The 19,680-nt window shown below is 30.8% G+C and overlaps 1 protein-coding gene across 1 annotated transcript in view; it reads right to left on the reverse strand.

The window, feature by feature from the left end:
- The window catches only part of LOC100167353, a 20,370-nt gene extending 3,441 nt beyond the window's left edge, over positions 1-16,929 (reverse strand). Inside the window, exons 1-3 of the mRNA XM_001947138.5 lie at positions 16,779-16,929; positions 7,641-8,092; positions 2,293-2,719 (exon numbers count right to left, since the gene is read on the reverse strand). Of these exons, the coding sequence (XP_001947173.1) occupies positions 2,293-2,719; positions 7,641-8,043 (830 nt within the window). The 5' untranslated portion in view covers positions 8,044-8,092; positions 16,779-16,929. The remainder of the gene's footprint in view (positions 1-2,292; positions 2,720-7,640; positions 8,093-16,778) is intronic.
- Between the last annotated feature and the right edge of the window lie 2,751 nt (positions 16,930-19,680).

Here is a 19,680-nt window from a genome sequence, read left to right on the forward strand (position 1 = left end):
AAATATAATCGGTCGCCTGAAAATATGTATGGTTCCCTTGATTTCAGTTTCACAAACCAATATAATTATTAATTACGTATATTATGTGTAACGTAGGTATGGGTAATATGCTTTCTTCAAGTACAATAATATGAAACAGGAAAAAAAAATGGAAATTGGAAACCCAGAAAAGAGCTACTCTACTAGGAGAACGATAATATTTTCCTCGCAGAGTCGTCGCAAACTCAGTTAACTGTTAATACGTCGGAAAATGCAATTAATTTGAGTATATATAATAATAATAATGTTATGATATTATAAATTACAGTTACGCTTCACCTTGAAGAAAAAAACATACGTAGGGACATTGACATATAGTGTCTACATGGGCGTATTTTACAATAAATTCCACAGCGTTATATTATTATTTTTAAAACTACGTATTATAACACGATGCTATAATGTAATATATAGGTCCAACGAAACGAGGAGGTGCAGCCGGTATGTTTGTAAAAAAATAAAGATAAACAACCTGTTAGTTGTTATGGTTGTGAATATAATATAATAGTATGTAGAGGCATGTTCAGATGTACCTACCGAAGCGAGTTGACGTGTTGTTAATATCTTCTATATATAGGTATGAGATAATTTATGTTATTAAATCGTTTGGCCGCCACGTGAACATTACATTATTTTTGGTCGCCATAGGTGTTCAATGAACTGTAATGGGAATTTATATGTAAGTATATATTATTTTATATTCACGCACCTGTTGTACATTGCGGAAATCCCGAACCTATTCATAATTAAAATGGTGCGTGCTAAACATATAGCATACCTAACTTAATTATTGTCTGACTTAAACGTTCGATGATTCAAAAAATCGTACACAGACTGAATCGGAACGAGTTAGTATAGGTACCAACCTATAAAGCAAGACGTAGCAGTAGGTAGGTACTTAAATATTTTACTCCATATACATCATATAGTTCTGTAAATGTTACGGTAAAATAATATGTATTACTGAGGGGGCGGATGTCGTTGACCTGCGGGGTAAAGATTTCAAAAACAATTATTATTTATTCACACGAATGAAAATATGGTCGGTATTCCGGAATCCCAATTAATAATAATACTACGGTTTTCGAGATAATTTATATTATATATTTTCGATTAAACTCAAAATTAAACTGTTCGTTATAGCGACAAGTAAAGTATAATAAAGTTAAACAACTATACTGATACTTGAATTAATGTTATATAATATAATATTGTTTTTCTATTTGATGTGAATGAACATTAAACTGTTAAAGGACGATGATATATTATTGTAGGTTCTACGAATATGTTATTTTCAAAAGCGTTTCTCGTACGACCTTGACCCGCCGCGAGAATACTATGTATTTTGCGTTGGTTAAGATCAGAACAACTGTTTATTTTATACGGATAACTGTAAACTTTCTACGCATGCGGTTGGCAGACGTCCCTATACCACATATTTGGAATAATAATATCGTAGTAAGTAAAATACAACTTGTAAAATATATCAATGAAAAGGACTAAGTTTGTATACTAAATAATTACAATTTAATTTTTAGTGTTATATATATATATCATAATAGGAAATCTTCACTGGGTAAGTATATTTTGTAGTTAATTTTTATAAAATCGATTATTCGATTTTTAAATGTATATCTCATATTGATATTCGATAATATGGTTTGTGAACCTAGATATTATTATATAGTACCTAAAGTAATGACTGACGAATAACCCACATTACATACAATTATGTACCTACGGTGTTCCTATAAACACCTACAAATATATAAACCGGACAAATAACGTCCGTGTATATAAGTGTATATAATTTAGAAGGATGTAAGGTACATTACCGACCGACGTTACTGTATAATTTCTTAGAATAACTCTGATACATCTTGTAGACGTATAATATATAAATTGCGAATATTTTCAGAATACTGAATGATATATATAATTCCGTTCTCATAATCAAATTTTACGCTATACTAATATATAAAATATATATTATAGGTATAGGTACCAGATTTTTTTTTGTATTAGGAATATGTACCGTCGTATATTATTATAGACTATAGAGGTAACAGTGGGCAACGAACTCTACGAGCAAAACCAGTTACGTTCGTCTGAAACAAGGCGTGTACGTCGAGTTACGATGATATTATTATTGTACCTATATACCCACGCTACGATTATATTATTACATATTATACCTATATTTAAACGCACTTGCGCAATGTATGCGTCGTGTATCGGGTATGCGGTTATTACCTGGCCTGTGTGTTCGGGTCTGATACGTGTTTCATCCATTCGGCGACGAAGCTGGTCAGACTCCTGACCCACCGCCGTCTGAACGTGGAGTTCTCCATGGACTCGAATATCTTGTCCACCTGGAAATGACCGTCCTTGTCGATGAACAGCTTCAGGATGCTGCCCAGGCCGCTGTTCTTCCACAGGGTCGTGCCAAGCTCACTGTTTTTGAAGTGTTCCCAGTACACGTACGCGCTGCTCAGAAACGGCGGCAGGAAGGTCGAGGCCCTGGCATGCCGCTCGTGCTCTTCGAAATCCTCCACTTCCGGATCGTCGGAATGCTTGTGACCGCCACTGAACGCGTTCACCAACACCGGAAGAACATTCATGAAACCCTCGAGAGACGAACCCTGGAGACCACCCGCGCCCGCCGTCGACGACATGAACCCTAAAAATAACCAGCGAAAAAGTTTTTTATTTCGTCTTATAAATATGTGGGAATGTCAAATATTATTATTATACATTATTTATACTGCCAACTTAAAGTAGAAGCGCACGCGGAATATTTGCCATTTTATCATAATATTATAATTTTATACATATTTGACGAAGTTTTCTTCGAGTAGAACTTAATGGGCATAATTTTTTTTACCCACGTTTTTTACAACATAACTACATGGTTGTATAATAATTAATATGTTTTGATAATAGCCGAAACAATTCAATACCCATATCCCATAATATACCAATTATAGTATACTATAGTCATGATTTGATATGATAAAATAAAAAAAATAGTATTGATATGATTTAGTTAGGTACTTGTGTTATTGATTTGAGTACGTAATCATTTATAATGTTATCTGCAACTAATAAAGGTAAACAAATCAATAAATGTATTTGGATAAAATTATTGTCCGTGGTAAAAATATAATCACATATCGCGTATCTGATAAAAAAAATGATATTGTTTTGAGCAAAAAAAACGGATCAACGTCGAATGTTTTATTATATAATAAGACAATAATGATCAACGGAGTTCGTAAAAATAATATAATATTAGACAAGCGGTCGCGTAGTCGCAAACAGGTTATTATGTATTATATCGATACGGTTAATTTACCGTTGAACCGTTCGACTAATGCGGAATTTTTTGCACGTAAACTATGGGTCATGTACTTGTGTATAGTTGTACTGCTTGCCAACAACGGTGGAATATAAATGCATGGCCTCAACAACCGTTGTGACTAAATGATACACACCTGCACATTTGTAAAATAGAAATAACGACATTATCCGTACACCTAAATACATCGAATCATTTACCATCGCCATTTATCATTCACCATTGCAAAGATAGTGATTTTTTATAGAAATGTAAAAAAAAATTATCGTTGAACCAAAATCATCTTGGTGATTTTGCCAATGCAGCTTGCCACCACGGTATTATTTAGTCATATGAACCTAACTAAGATACCTACCTATATAGGTAAACAAAAATATTGTATCGACCGGATAATAAAACTGATTAGTAGCGAGCGACGACTACAATAGTTGTCAGTTGTCACGATCGTATTTACAACAAATCGTATCTATATGTGATCGTAATAAATTACGATAACTTACGTAGATATATATCTATCAGTACATGAACATCACCGACCACCGTATAACTTAGCACAGTTAACTTGTTAAGAGTATTATGGTATAGGTTAGTATATTTTCGGTCAAGACTTGTCTGGTAAATTCATAATATTGATAAAAAAGAATTCAAGAAGTTCAATTTATGCAGGAGACGTGGAGCCCTCCGTATCAAGAGTTGAATGGAAAAATTAATCCCTCCTGTCACCTTTTTATTTGCTATTATATTTCATGTCAGTACGTTTCAAAAAACTATAGGCACAAATCATTTATTTACAAAAATTCAAGTGCTAGGTTATACAATTTTGAGTTTGTTAAAAAATGCAAGTGTTAATGCATAATAACATGTAAATATGTAATACTATCTAATGCAATGTGCGTAATAAATAAGAAAAAACGTCAGAGCGGTCAGTTAACGAAATCTTTAAAATAAGTAACTAGGAATATGTCTTATGTACATTTTATTTTATTTATATTTATTATAATCATAAAATATTAAACAATATATCATAGCATAACAATATAACAATATATTATATTGTATCATATACTATTGAAAATAAATATATAGTCTCAAATCTCAATTATTTGTATAAATCTCGTTTTGAATTTGTCAATAATATTGTGACTTACAAGGCGTGTTTTTGGATAGTAAGTGATTTAAAAACATCTGATTACACACTAATCAATTACATATATGCTATATAGGTGAGGTAAGTTCGATAAATGTACAATGCTATAATATTATAACGTCTGTTTCTATAAATGATCGGTTAACGCACCGTTATAGAATGTGTGCCAAGTGTTCATGAAATATCGTTCATAGAACAACCGAGTAACCTAGTTGAAAAAATCTAAATGCTGTGTTAAGATAATAGCGCAAACCACGGTTCCACGGTTCGTTGACATCTGTAGTTAGACCGAAAAATTACACGGAATACGAGACGATTAACTCTAGAATATAGGTACTTTTAGGTGGACTAAATACAACATTGTATTCACAGTTATAATTCATAATGCCCCAGAGCGGCTAGAGTATTTTATATCGTCGTATCATTGGCGTATACTCGACACAGTCCAAACTCCCGAGTATAATATAAGAGAGTTCCAAGGTTTAATTAACAAAAAAACTTGATATTTCCTCCGCTGCGAGGAATAAAATAATTAAAGATATTATGTTTTAAAATTGTATTTATAAAGATGAGTTCTAATGTATCTATGTAAGTATTATAATGTGAACAATAAGTAAAATTGAATTGTGATAAAAAAAAATATATCAACGACGTTTCTTTTCTTTGATAACGTAATTATATTATTTATCGGTTTCTAGGGGAAATCTAGGTACTGTAATGCGAAATCGATCTGGAAAAAAAGTTGTACGCATCCCAAACATATATCTGTGTCAAAATAAAAAATGTTACAAAATGTATAAGATCACATGCAGTGGCGTAGCAAGGGTATGGCGAACTGTGTCTACGCCAGGGGTGCAAAATTGTGCTTTAAAAATAGTACTTATTTTTATTCTACCTTCAAAATGAAATTTCTTTATAATACATTTCGAAATGATTTTGTTTTTCTGCACAAACTACGTAATGATGAATTGTGTTCCATTAACTGTATAGTTATGATCCTGCGAAATGTTCCAAAATAACACCAAGTTTAATATAAAAGGGCTATTTTAATTGAACATTTTCCTCCAATCACTTTTAATCAAAACTACTATCCACATGATGAGAATAACCGTAATCTTAGTAATGGTGAACAGGTTCGAAGGCAATAGTAATTTATAAATATATATATTTAATATTATTATATATTAATATATAGTATTTCAAAAAATAAACTTTTTTGTACCGCAAATTGTGCTTTTATTTCTGGTCTTAGCGATTGGCAACTTTTGAACCCCCATTTGCCTGATCATCAAATTAACTTACTGCTTAAACAAAACTGTATAAAATGCAAAAAACTAGAAAAAAAGGATACCTACTTGATGTTAAAACTATTGACTGTGAGGTATAAAAATGTTCAAAAATGAAAAAGAAAAATGGCGCAACATTTTAAAAATAATCATAGATATTATGTTTTGCAGTAAAAATAATCTTGAAAATAACTGATAATTGAAAATAATAAATGTTAAAAAAATATAATTTTGTCAATATTTTTATTTTTGAAAAGGCGCATTTCCAAGTTTGCCAGAGGCGTTAATGAGTCTTCCTACGCCACTGATCACATGGCTACCTTAAACCTATATAAAAAGACAAGCCATTATACGATTTACAATAGGAGCTGTGTTACTGGCCCCTTCCACCTACTATAGTAACACCGATGATATGCAACTATGTATACCTATATAGTGGTTATATGTTAACTCGACAAGATTTCAAATATTCCACTTATTGAACATAATATTATTATATTAATATATTCCAAAAATTATCATTTATCGATTTTTACGACGGGTTTCAGTTGAACCGATGAAATCAACGGATTTAGAATTTTAGTGACTCACCAACAGTCACCACAACGATTATACCTTTACGGTTATATACATATCACGTTATAAGTGATTATTATTATACTTGTATTATAATAATTAATAACTATATATATACAACTGTTGTGAGTCCGGTTTACAATAATTTTAAGCGATCTATTTGATAACTCGTAGACGTCATATTATTGTTATTTCCGCTGCATTATAAGTAAGAGGTCACCGTTCTCAATATAAGTAGATACTAATAATAAATTCACGTGATGGGTGATCAAGAAATGCCCGAAGTCGCTTTAACCATCATATTAATACATGTGTCATGTTTCTGGTATGCTGTTGGTGTCACACAGACACAGTACTGCAGTGACGTTATTTCGGTATTAAATTTGCTATAAAGTATATAATTTATATATATATACCACTAACCATTTATTTTGGTATAATATTGGTGCGTTAATGTTACTATATATATGCACATTTATATTAGGTATTATATTATTATATTTTAAAAAATTCCAACAAAAAATAAACATTTTAAACTCTAAAGTGCAATTAGTATAAAAAGCGGAGTCGTATTGATTTTGATCAACCTGATATAGGTGCTACTAAAAGTTAAGGTAGGGCAAATGTTTGCCTTACCCAAATTACGTGTCGGGGTGTCGTGGCATTATGGATATTAAATTAAATTAACATTTATAATATTATCTTATAATTCGAATGTCTTTAATATAATAATAATATATTATACATCATTATAAATTATCATGCGATTTTTGGATACAACAATTTTAAAATGTGAGCGGTTTTTGGAGTCTACGTCCGTTAAATGAAAACTTCACATATTTTTAACACAGTCCAAAAAACCACTCAAATTTTTTACCAAATATAAATTACAGGCCTAAAATTGTACACTGCATACTGCGGTTAACTATATAACCCCTTTTATTGATATAGACATTACAATATTGTCATATCAGTTTAAATAAAATAAAAAATTGTAGTACTACTGAAAGAAAAAAGTTTTAAAAAAGAGTTATAGGCATTATCGGTCAAGTTTTAAATTTGGCACTGCAGACGTAGATATATATGTAAGTCTAGACTCTAGATGGTTGTGATACGTACCTATATAATATATTTTACGAATATAATAATATAGTAAGTGCAAAGGAAAATTACGTGGTCGCGGTGCTGCATCGTATAATATGTAATATACCTATACACCATGTGACGGACTTACCGGAAGCCAAGTCGATCATTGAGCTCCAGTCCACGCCAGGCCCGTCTTCGTTGCCGGAAGACGACTTGTCCGCAGCCGAGCCACCGGCGAACATGCTGACGAGCTGGCCGATCACCTGCGGGTCGACGGAACCCTTGGCCGCCGCCAGACCGGAAACGATGGATCCCAGCCCGGACTTGGCGCCCTCCGTCTGCATGAACGACTGGAGTACGGAGCCCAAGCCGGCGCCGGCACCGCCGCCCTGTCCGCTGGCCAGCGAGTCTTGCAGCAGCGACTTGGCCGCTTCCAGGAACGGGTTTTCTTCGCCATCGTCAACGCCGTTGCTGTCCACCGAGGACGTGACCGCAGGCCCGGCCAGCAGCAGGGCCAGCAACAGAGCTGCGTTGAAAGGTAACCGGATCATGATGACGATGTCCGACAATGGATGGATGAAAATCGTACGCGATGGTGGACTGGAAAATACAATGCGGTACACTGCTTGGTGGCAGTAAACGCGACGGAATATTACGTGTGAAAAATGTGTGGTAATGTTATAGAGATGAACCGTTTTCACATAGTCGGCACGGCGAACGTCTATGGCGAGCTAGGCGATGTGGCGGGGTAGACGTCGATCGGAGGACTGTGACGGTACAATGTGACCGTATGGCTGACGGACGAGTCCATCGTCGTTGCCGGAACCGAATGTTCAGCCACCTCCCCACCACCACCACCATCCCAGACACCACCGTCGCCACCGATGACTGCTACGGTTACCACCGCGGTAGTGGTGACCGTCTGCGAAAAGAGAGAGGGGACGCGCCAGCCGAGGACCTAGCGGTAAACCCGACCACGCGCGGTTACGGTGGCGGAACGCGTATAAACCAGTTATGGTAGGGCCATTGACATACCGCCGGACTAGAACTACAACAGCAGACCGGGTTACTGGTTAGCCATTATTATTTTTTATGTTCAGCCCGTCATTTTCGTAGAAATGTGACGACGACCACGTACAGGTAGGTACGTCGTTATATTTTATTACTGTATTATTATATATTTCGTCCGAAATATCTTTTCGGAATTCGGTCAATTAGGACGTATTATTACGATCGATATTTATTACGTCCTCCAAAGTGTTATAATATTTATTCGTACCTACAATAGACCGACTACAACAGTGAACGACATTACATTATTACAATATTATAATGTGATCACATTTGAATGCAAATGGCAGCAGGAGTCCTAAGGGATTCCACGAATCCAATAATAGTATACTTAAACATTATTTGTAATCAAACAATAACTCTATTTACTCGAAAAATTCATTTTCATATAACATCATTTTCGTTTGCGAATACATACTTTTAATATTTTTTTTTGGGGTTAATAAGGCTTCAACTACTGAAGTCATTATAGCCTGTAATAACTAATAATTACATAGTCTTAAAACTATGGTAATACAATATTGTGTTTAACAGTAGAGGGAGTTTGTGAAATATAATATTATATAAATGTATTTTTTTATTTAGGTATAATATTATTATAGGAATTAATAATTATTATATTATACGCCACATGGAAATTATTTTTACAGCACGAACGTTTCTAAAAAAATAATATTAAGTCTTGATCTGTCATCCTTGTAATATAATTATGTTTGTGGTTTGTCGGTCGATTGATCTATATTTCTATCTATCGATCTATTAAATTTTTTTTAATTTCAGTCTGACACTTTTCTAGAAACTTTGATGTACACGTCATATTATTAGCCTACCATCGGAACATTAGTCATAAGATTTCTTATGGCAGAACGACTAAAAGTTACATTCTTGGCAGTTATATTCACTCGTGCATTCGTATTTTTTTTATATGCTATGGGTATATCCTGTTTGTTAGATTTGATTTTAAATATTTTTTTTGAAATTACTTAAAAAAAAAACGCTACTCGATATTATTCCTCCGCAAAGAAAATCTATAAATCATAAATATGTTTTGTTAATAAGTAGGGCAGAGGACCTGTAGCTTTAAAAAAGCACTAAATATGCAAGCACTTATGCACTTAATCCAATAATATGACTTGAAATTTTTTTTCAAATTATAATCGAATAAAAGCCACGGCTATGACTCCACATGGCTCGCTGTGATGTCGTATGGTGTACTACGTTAGAATGTTAGATCGAAAAGATTTTCCATCTATTAATAAAATGAATTAAAGCAAATTATATTATTGACTTATTGGTGATCCTCAATGGACACAGTTAATAATATTATTCGACAAACATTTTTTAAATTTCTATCCAAACATTTTGACTGTATGTTTGAAATAAGAATGTCGGTATGGAAAAAATGTATTTAAGTTAAATATGTCTCAAAAAGTATAAAATTGCGTATAAAAGTATAAAATAAGCCCTATATACAAAAAGGACTCAAAATATGCATTTGTATGCAAAATAAAATTTCAAAACTAGTTTTGTGAAAGCATGAAATGTATTTGTTTCGTACTTCTGATATTTTTGGGACTGCAAAACAAATATGCAAATGCTACAAGTCCTCTGCCCTATTAATAATATAGTAACAATGACAACGAAAACCTTAGGCAAAATCGGTTAGGAACCAAAAAGTCTTGTATCCAGCCCAAAAACATATTTATGTTAAAAAAAATGTATCAAAATAAATCATTAAATTCGAAAAAATCATTCATAAATCGCGTCTGTGATTGCGTTTGAATTGTATGATGTGTGGATGTCAAGGTCGTTCGTTGCCGTCTCCGTGTGACCTTCTCGTTCTTATACGTACAATGCCACATTATCACGCAGTTATACACAGGGCATGTACCTCAGACGGGTGAAAGATGCCCTGCACGAACGATATCGTAAAGGAAAACTATAATAATATATTATTCATTATTACGATACTTTGAACTGAAAAACTTTCAATCGAGAAAATTTAAAAATTAGATTGATATAAATATATAATATTATACGTATTATTTTGAGATGAATTATTTTTTTTTATTAATAAAAAAATTACCCTCGGTGACTAGGCCATTGGGATACAGCTATTATTTAATGTAACTTATTTAATGTAACAATTTGTATGGTTTTATAATTGGTTTTGTAGTTTTGCTTTTATTATGAAATCGATGGTGGCTGCTAGTGAAGATCTGTTGTATTCGAGTGATTCTGAGGAGTGTTCCGGAAGTTTTGAGGACAATCTTGATTCGATGTATGTTCGACACTCCATCATTATGTGTTTTATTGTAAGACAGGTCCCGCATTGGGGGATAATTTTTACTCATTAGAGAACTATGAGTGATTTGAGTGTGTCCGAGCTGGAGTCTTGTTAGGATGACTTCAAACTTTGAGATGAATTATATATTATGCGCGTCTCGAGAATATTATACGAATTAAAATATATAATAGTACAATTGGTTTTACTGCTGTCTGGTGCACACAATGTAAGCAGCTTATAATATTATTATAATTTATTTACTTCGTTTTAATAGCTAGTAATTTTTATGTAGAAAGTCGCTCCACATTTTCGATTGTTTTATTCATTAAATGCTCATGAGGTGTGAGTATCGTTTATTAATATTATCTGCAGCACACTATATATAATAGTAATATCTACTCATTATTAAATCGATTAGCTTAAACGCCACGTTAAATGTCAAACATTAATATAGTGTAGGACGTAAGTAGATACTTATATTTTTTCCACTGTAGCCAAAATATATATCAATTTTTATTATAAAACCATTAAATACCTACGTTTCTTGAACGAACCCTATATAATATATGAAATTGATCTATTAAATGTATAATATTATATAATACTCCGTAAAACGAAAAATTTCAAAAATTTTCTGTGATATTCATTCATACAATATTATAATATTATTAACACTACTCCATTTCATCGTATCAATATGTTTAGAAATATGAAATGAGACCATGCCATAATTAATCATAAGTCATTAGCTCAAGATACTAAGGATATTTTTAAACACACTAAAATAAAATTACTAAGTATAATATTATAATATAGCTACGATACACATAGCTCTTATATTAATAATGAATAGCACAAAAATATTGCGGGTCACGACTGTTTTCAGAACTACCTCGACCATATAGGTAGAGCTGCTAGCCTACACTGATTTTACTGCCCCAGCACCTATATAGGACACCGCTAGACACACTCTATTCCAATGTCCGAGATGGGATGCAATAGAGGCTGACTTACACGCACGCTTCGGGTGTCCTCTGATTACGATCAATATATAAGATCTGATCCGTAACCACTTTTTACCAACCTTACCATAGATATGACCGTAAGCATACAGCTCTTCAAGGGTTTGAAGAACCCTAAACAGAATGTTTTACAAGTCAGTAATTAGTAAATGATATCTTGTCCTCCAATGAGGATGAGACAACTGCGTACGAGACAACCCACGGAAAAGTGGCTTAGATGAAGCATTGAAGCTGGACACCATATATCACGATTTGGTTGGGGGTGGCACCAACCAAGTCTCTTCATCCTTCCTCCTATGGGTGGGACCATGGCTTAATTATATACTAGGTTATTGCACCCCAACTGCATAATTGTATATCTCGTTAAGGAATTAAAATAGCAACGTAAGGGGACGACCTATACTGGCTACACTATGATATATACTAAGATATGCAGGACTGTACTCTTACGCTGTAATTTTATTTTTGTTTGATAACAATATGGGTTGGACGACTATCACAGCAGATACTGTACAAAATCCGAGAGTGTTGAGATTCAGCCGGTACAGGAAAATTGAAAATTTAGTACGAGACTTCGGGGGTGCACTGAAACACCCAGTCAAATTGACCTCTACAGTGGCGGCAGTAGGCTTGTCCCGTCTACCACCCGATATTTTAAAATGTATTGTAATGAAATTTCAATATTTGATGCTGTATTGTACGTATGATTTGTGTACAATAAACGACGAGGCTGAGGTATGGATGTAATGCTTACGAAATTACTCAGTATTGCGATAACATAAAAAAAGGTACCTATAATAGTTAAAAATATTAATGATCAAATATTTATTACAATTAATAAGAATCAATATACAATTTATAAACGTCGATAGTAGGTACAAATTATATTATGAATTATTAGAAATTAAATAACAATATATTCAGGTTAAAAATATCCACAATAAAATAAATGTGTATTATTCAATTAGAAAACAGCGTCAAATTTCAGGTGGTACGAAAAGAGTCTAAAATCGTAGATATTTAATTGCATACATTTTATAGTTGGTTTTTCCAATGGATAAGCATCAGTGGTATTAGACTTGATGAACGTGACACGAGTTTCAACAATTGTGTGTTCAACCACAAACTATATGAAAGGACCTAAGTATAAATTGTTTAAAATACCTAGTACCTATGTCAAAGTAATGTTCGATTTTTTGAAGTAATTTTTTTTTGTCATGTCTTGTCATTAAAAAAGATCGATTATTCTATTTTTCAAAAAATAAACCACTTATAATATTATGGGTTTATACTATACCTGTATAACCCATAACCCGTCATCACCAGGGAAAAAATGAACAATTTATAATTATAAAATACGGCGTTATATCAATGTATCTCGGCTTGAATGAAAATAAATGCAATATAATCCAATTAAAATCCAAGTAAAATCATTAGTGATATTACTGACTACTGTATCTATATGGCTAAACATAATATAATATATCTGTATAAATTATATAAACGAGTCTGTCCTGAATGATTGATTCATATAACAACGCAAAGGCTGAACCAATTAGAGCTATTTATTTTACATTTTGAGGGTAGATTAATGTTATAATTTCACCGTGCACTAAGAAAGGATTTTGCAAAATTTTGATTTTAAGGGGCTAAAATTGGCGAAAAACAAAATTTTACGTGTAAATTGTATACTTATATACAACGAACTTTATTATTGTTATTATTTTCATGATTACCATTATTATTATTATTTATTTTCATTATTAAACATAGGTATAGTGGGTATATTATTATTACAATTTTCTTTCATTTAAATTGAATCATAACGTTGCACTTGCTGCAGTGAGTTAGGTACACCCAAAAGGAGTTGAACAATCATAATTTTTTTAAGAGTTGCCATTTTTATAGCCAAAAAAGTGCACGAGATCAGTTAGTTAATAAGATATAAATATATAATATATATATACATAAATATAAACTATATATCTAGTTAAGATATGATATAATATTGTAATACATTAGTACATTATACTAATACCTATTTACGTTATCAAAACATGTTATTCATGGGCCATTGCCGAGTTACGAGAGTATTTAATTAAAAACGAATTATTTGACGATTCCGACACCAGAAAACAACATAATAAATACCATGGGCTCTGGAACTCATCAACCTTGGATGATTTAGGAGAAACACCACAAATATTGAATGTATGATATTTTTACTGAAGTTTTTTTGTTTGATCATTTTGAATCGGGTACAGCTCTACAAAAATTTTTTTAAATATTTAAATATTTTTATATAAAAGTAATCTCAAGAGTGCTAATAACATAATTGTAATAGATTTGAATAATATTTTCGTACTTATTAATACATATTTTTAGTCGACTTTTTAACTCATACCTATTATATTGTGTAAAGAAACAATTTTAGTCATTTTGAAATTAAATGAAATACGAACATCATTTGCTATTAGTTACGTTTATTAGCTATTTTATGCTTAGATATTTTGTCGTCGATGTTATGATGTTCGTTATTTTGGTTTCGTGATTATGGCTGTGACTAGTATCTTTTTTCATAATTACGAAACAATCTTTAGTTTTTAAGTCTAATACAAATACATGATTTTTATTTAAAAAATAATTTTCCAAACATTGGTTCTATATTATGATCCTCCACTGCAGTCTCTATAAATACACTTTAAATATAATTAAACAGATACGGTAGGAAAAACTTATTTTGAGAATTATAATAAAATAAATAAATAAAAAAAACAAATCATTTAGTTCGGAATTAAAAACTTAATTTAATACATTTGTAATTGTATTAATAATAAATATTATTATTTATTAATATCAAATATCAAATACCAACATCAATATAATTATAAACCCACCGTACCTACAACGTATTGATAAGTAATGTTATAAATAACAAGAGTATGTATGAGAATTATAAAAAAAAATTTAATTATAAAATATAATAACCTTCACCTTACCAAAAAGTCATTTTATTTACGACACTTTACTTCCAGGTCAATGAACGATTAAAATACCAAACAGAGAATTGTAATGAAAAATGTGATAAACCGGTCGGGTAATCATATAATAATACTATCTTAGTCTCTTAAGTAGGAAATCTGGAGTTAGAAGTATGGAGTTTGGAATTTTTTTAATTTCACACAAGTTATTATATACAGGATGATTCACCAAGCATTTTAATATTATAATTATATTTTTATATTAATAATTATTATCATTTAGATATTATATAAATTACAACATTTTCAATAAATTCGTCTGCTTAATAATTATCAGTAAAAAGGTTGATTTTGATTTGATTAAAAGAAGTTTGTATCACCACAGAAAACTTATTAAATGGTGTATACAAATTTAAGTTCATATTAAAAATAATTATGGTCCTTATATGTTAACTACAAAAATTCCAAAAAATCAGAATTTGAATAAAATCATTATCAAAGGAAAACACGAGAATGATCATTGAACATATTTGGTGAATCGCTGTTATCTACATTTATACAGCTGCAATCTATTGCAATATTTATTATGTTCTATTATTTTTTCAGTGGTTATTTTTTTACGGAAAACTTGGTCGTGTTATTTATTTTGATATTGACCTAATTTCAGTTGACAAATTAATGGAAACATCTACGAAACGCGGTGCCGGTGTAATTGTGTGGAAAATTATAAAGCGTTTACTATGATGAACCATGACTATTACCAAAAAAAATTGAGTAGGTCTCGGGATCGATTATTGTTTGACTATATATAATTTAGTCATATAGGTAGTTGTGATTCTTCTATGGACAGTAGAAGTGTATTTACTTGCCTTTGGCGGCGATATAAAATATATAGGTATAACCTTAGGGTACCTACGTTTATTTTTTCAAGATAAAAACACCAAAAGCCATTGTTCTAAAAAATATTAAATAAATAAAATAATAACAGATATTTTATATTTTATCTAATATTTAATAAATAAAATGTAGGCCTATTTTCAACATTTTTAAATTTAGGTCAGTATTATATTTTCTAGCTTTTGACCAAAAAAAATTTGAAATCCTAAGAGTGATATACGAACACTTTACACTTGTATTATTTTAAGTGATTTTTAATTTTTTTCAAGTTGAATATTTATATCAAACTACGTATATTGTACATACAGGTATAACATAATACTTATAAATTATATGGTTGTTTAAATAAATTTAAAAAATATATAATTATTAAAAAAATCGGTTATCGTCCTAAATCAAAGGTCTGTTTCCGACTATGACTGAGCTTATTATTATACATTTATACCTATTACTTAATCCGCATCATCCTTTTATTTTTTTTTATTATTGCTATTATTATTGTTGTTGATTTATATTAGAACATCAGAAACTATTACCATTAGTTTAAAAGACTATTTAACTATACGCAGTTTTATTCTATTATTTACAATACCTTGTAATGCAATTTGTTATCCATCAGAATCACATTATATTAAATATTTCTTATTTTACCATTTAATGCGTTGGTGTTTTCTTGACGATCATAATTATTTTTTTATGCTCAATTTAACTGCCTGGTAGGTACATACTTGTGTTAATAATATACTACGTTCTTACTAAATTGAAAGAACTAAAGACTAAACGTATACACGTAGGTATATTTTGTAAATATATATATATAAGTCATGCTAAACGCTGGGAAGTGAACATTTATTGTAAGTAAATAAATATAATATTTGTTTGCAATATTCAAATAAAGAATTACCTTTAAGTTTTTTTTTAATTTTAACATATTATTTATGATTTATTGTATGACATGACGTGTTAACTCATTATTAATTAAATAATACATATTGAAGTTCAAGTTGTGTTAAACTCTAAATCCTTACCTGTAGCCTTCGCGTATATTACTTATTATAATTTGCTTTTATTTCTCAACATGAATATTTTGTTATATATCGACACACATAAATTTCATTCAACTTTTTATTTCTTTAAGTAATTATTACTAAATACTACAACACATATTAAAATGCTTCTTTATATTACAGTCTGATAGTCACACGCGTCATACACTGCGCGCGCACTAATATTTCTAACAAACTTATGACGTAGGTTTAGTAATATTATTATCCTAACAGTCATAAAATGTTTATGCCGCTTGTAATCTGTATGTCACCTGTACCATATCGCAATTACTTATTATACGCAATATTTTTCGTCGAATTTAGACTGTTTCAGTATTGTATGTAACATACTTACATATTTTATGCGCATGACGTTTGTTATCGTTTAAAATATCACTATTATTATTATTACTTTAATAGTTTAATCTACTAAGTACATAACACTTTTAACGTTTTATGCACGCGCAGGTAGCTTGTAGTAGGTACTTGCACAGAATTTTAAACGTAATTCGAGCAACATAAATTTACTGTAGTAACACGAAAATCATTGATTCATAGATCACGTCTAACAAAATATAATATTTTCGACAGCATATTATAATATTGTAATTTATAAATACTAATAACGCACGATATAGGCAACACAACATGTCAGTAACGATATAATAATGCGCAGTTATTATAGAATACACTGGAGCCGTGAATTGTGAATATAATATATATATATATATATTATATTATTTAAACATACGACATACGTTGTACAGATTCATTTTTTGTTTACCATCTCGTTCGGACGTTGGTACCGTTTGCTTAACTAAAAAAAAAAAGTAAAAAAATATATATACCGTTGTAACTTCACGGGTATTATGCTGATTATAATACAGTTTTAGAGTTGAAGTGCGCTCGTACTGCATTAGATAGGCGAATTATTATTTATACAAGCGAATGCAAAAATATTAAACATTACGGTATCATCTGTTACATTATAATGTAATTGCATAATAGTTATTAAATAAAATAATTTGCAACATTATAATTTCAGTGAATATACTTATAAGATGTTTACATGGTAGGTAGTAATAGTTAAGACTTATAAATAATTGGTATTATAGCATCTATTATACCTATGTATATAATATTATTTCTAAAAATCGGTTTTAAAAAGTACACATTTGGCAGATATTATTGTTATAACTCAAAATACTAGCTAGGTATATAGGTATGTTTAAAAAGGTGAGCAAGTGGGTGTCGCTCTGCTGTACAATAGGTTACGAGTCACTATAAAATGGATTGTATTAAATTTGAATTCAATGATATAATATCATTGTATACGAAAAACGATTCTGTGCGGAGACGGTTTGGCAGTCTGGATATTTTATGTTGTTATTATTTATTATAGCCTGTAAGTTGAATTATATTTTTAAATTTACCACATTTTTTATTCGTTGATAATAATTGATAAACAATAAGCGTTAGAAATTAAATCCTGTTTTTAGCGGTTTTTCGTAATTTGTCGTTGGTTTTTTCCGTGCATTAAATAACTATTGATAAAATCGAAAAATGACCTCTTTAAAGTACCATCTTGATCCAATTTTCTAAAAGATAAGATACTATATGTTGAAATCGAAGCACTCCTTCAGGTAGACATTTTGAATACAGGATAAAAAAAAAATATAAACACCATTGTAAAACTATACTAGCTTCATCGCTTCGCTCAGAATCTAAAAAAATACACATCATTATAAAATCAATACATTCATCGCTCCGCTCAGATTTTAAAATAATAATTTATAGTCCTTAAAACATTTGTATATAAACTGTCAGAGTATAATAAGTGCGAAAATTGGTTTCTTACTATTTTATATTAATTGATGTACCTCAAACTATTAAAGATTATGATTTATAACTTATAGGAAACACATTTATAACTCAGATACTACTCATTTAAATTTATATTTAAATACACCTAAGTAACAAGGGGTGGATACAGATTCACATTTAAAAAGTGTGTGTCGCCACAGGACATTCCTTAGGTTAGGTAATTCTAAGTACCTATCTGAAAATACAATCTTTAAATAAAGCATTAGTTGAAAAAATCAGAACTTGAGTAACTGCATAATTTTATTAATAGAAACTTAAAAAGGAATGACTGGGTGAACAGCTTGGTAAATCACTCAGAATTATGTATCGATATTATCAATACTTATTGTTTAAGTCTTTAAGAGTTTTAAATGTTTATATTTTTTATTCTTTCCTTGCCTAATAATATTGTATTGGTATCAGTATTTTTTTTGTTATTTATGTTTTACTTTTTGTCATTTTATTATCCGTTATGCTGTAAAAGATAGATTATGCACTGTAGATTGAGATGGTTTTGATAATGAGAGGTATGATTGATTTTCATCGGAATTATTCATTTGATCGTGTCGTATGGCTACACTTTTTGGATAATGACGTTTACAATATTTAAAAATGGTTATTACGTGATAATATTAATCGTTAATTCTTATTTTTGTAACTAATCAATCTGTTTCATTATATTTAACATGCATGCTTGCGTGCGTGTTAGTCACCAACCGTTATGAAGTTACAAAAATTTCGCAAAGTAAAACTTTATCAAAGTGTACGCTTACATGGAACAAATCTGAACAGTCGTTAAGATTAAAAAAATAAATTTCTATCAAGCATGATAATAATAAGGGGGGATTTTAATTAATAATGATATTGGGGCGATTTTGATTGTAATACAAATACATTGTAAATACAATACCTATGTATTTTTGTGGTTTATAGTGGCCCGTTAGTACAAAAAAGTAATTAGTGCCCCAATTTACCTTATTGAACTATACAGGTGTAATTGCAGGTTATTAATTACTACACA

The sequence above is a fragment of the Acyrthosiphon pisum genome, chromosome A2 (assembly GCF_005508785.2).
Source record: "Acyrthosiphon pisum isolate AL4f chromosome A2, pea_aphid_22Mar2018_4r6ur, whole genome shotgun sequence".
Taxonomy (NCBI): domain Eukaryota; kingdom Metazoa; phylum Arthropoda; class Insecta; order Hemiptera; family Aphididae; genus Acyrthosiphon; species Acyrthosiphon pisum.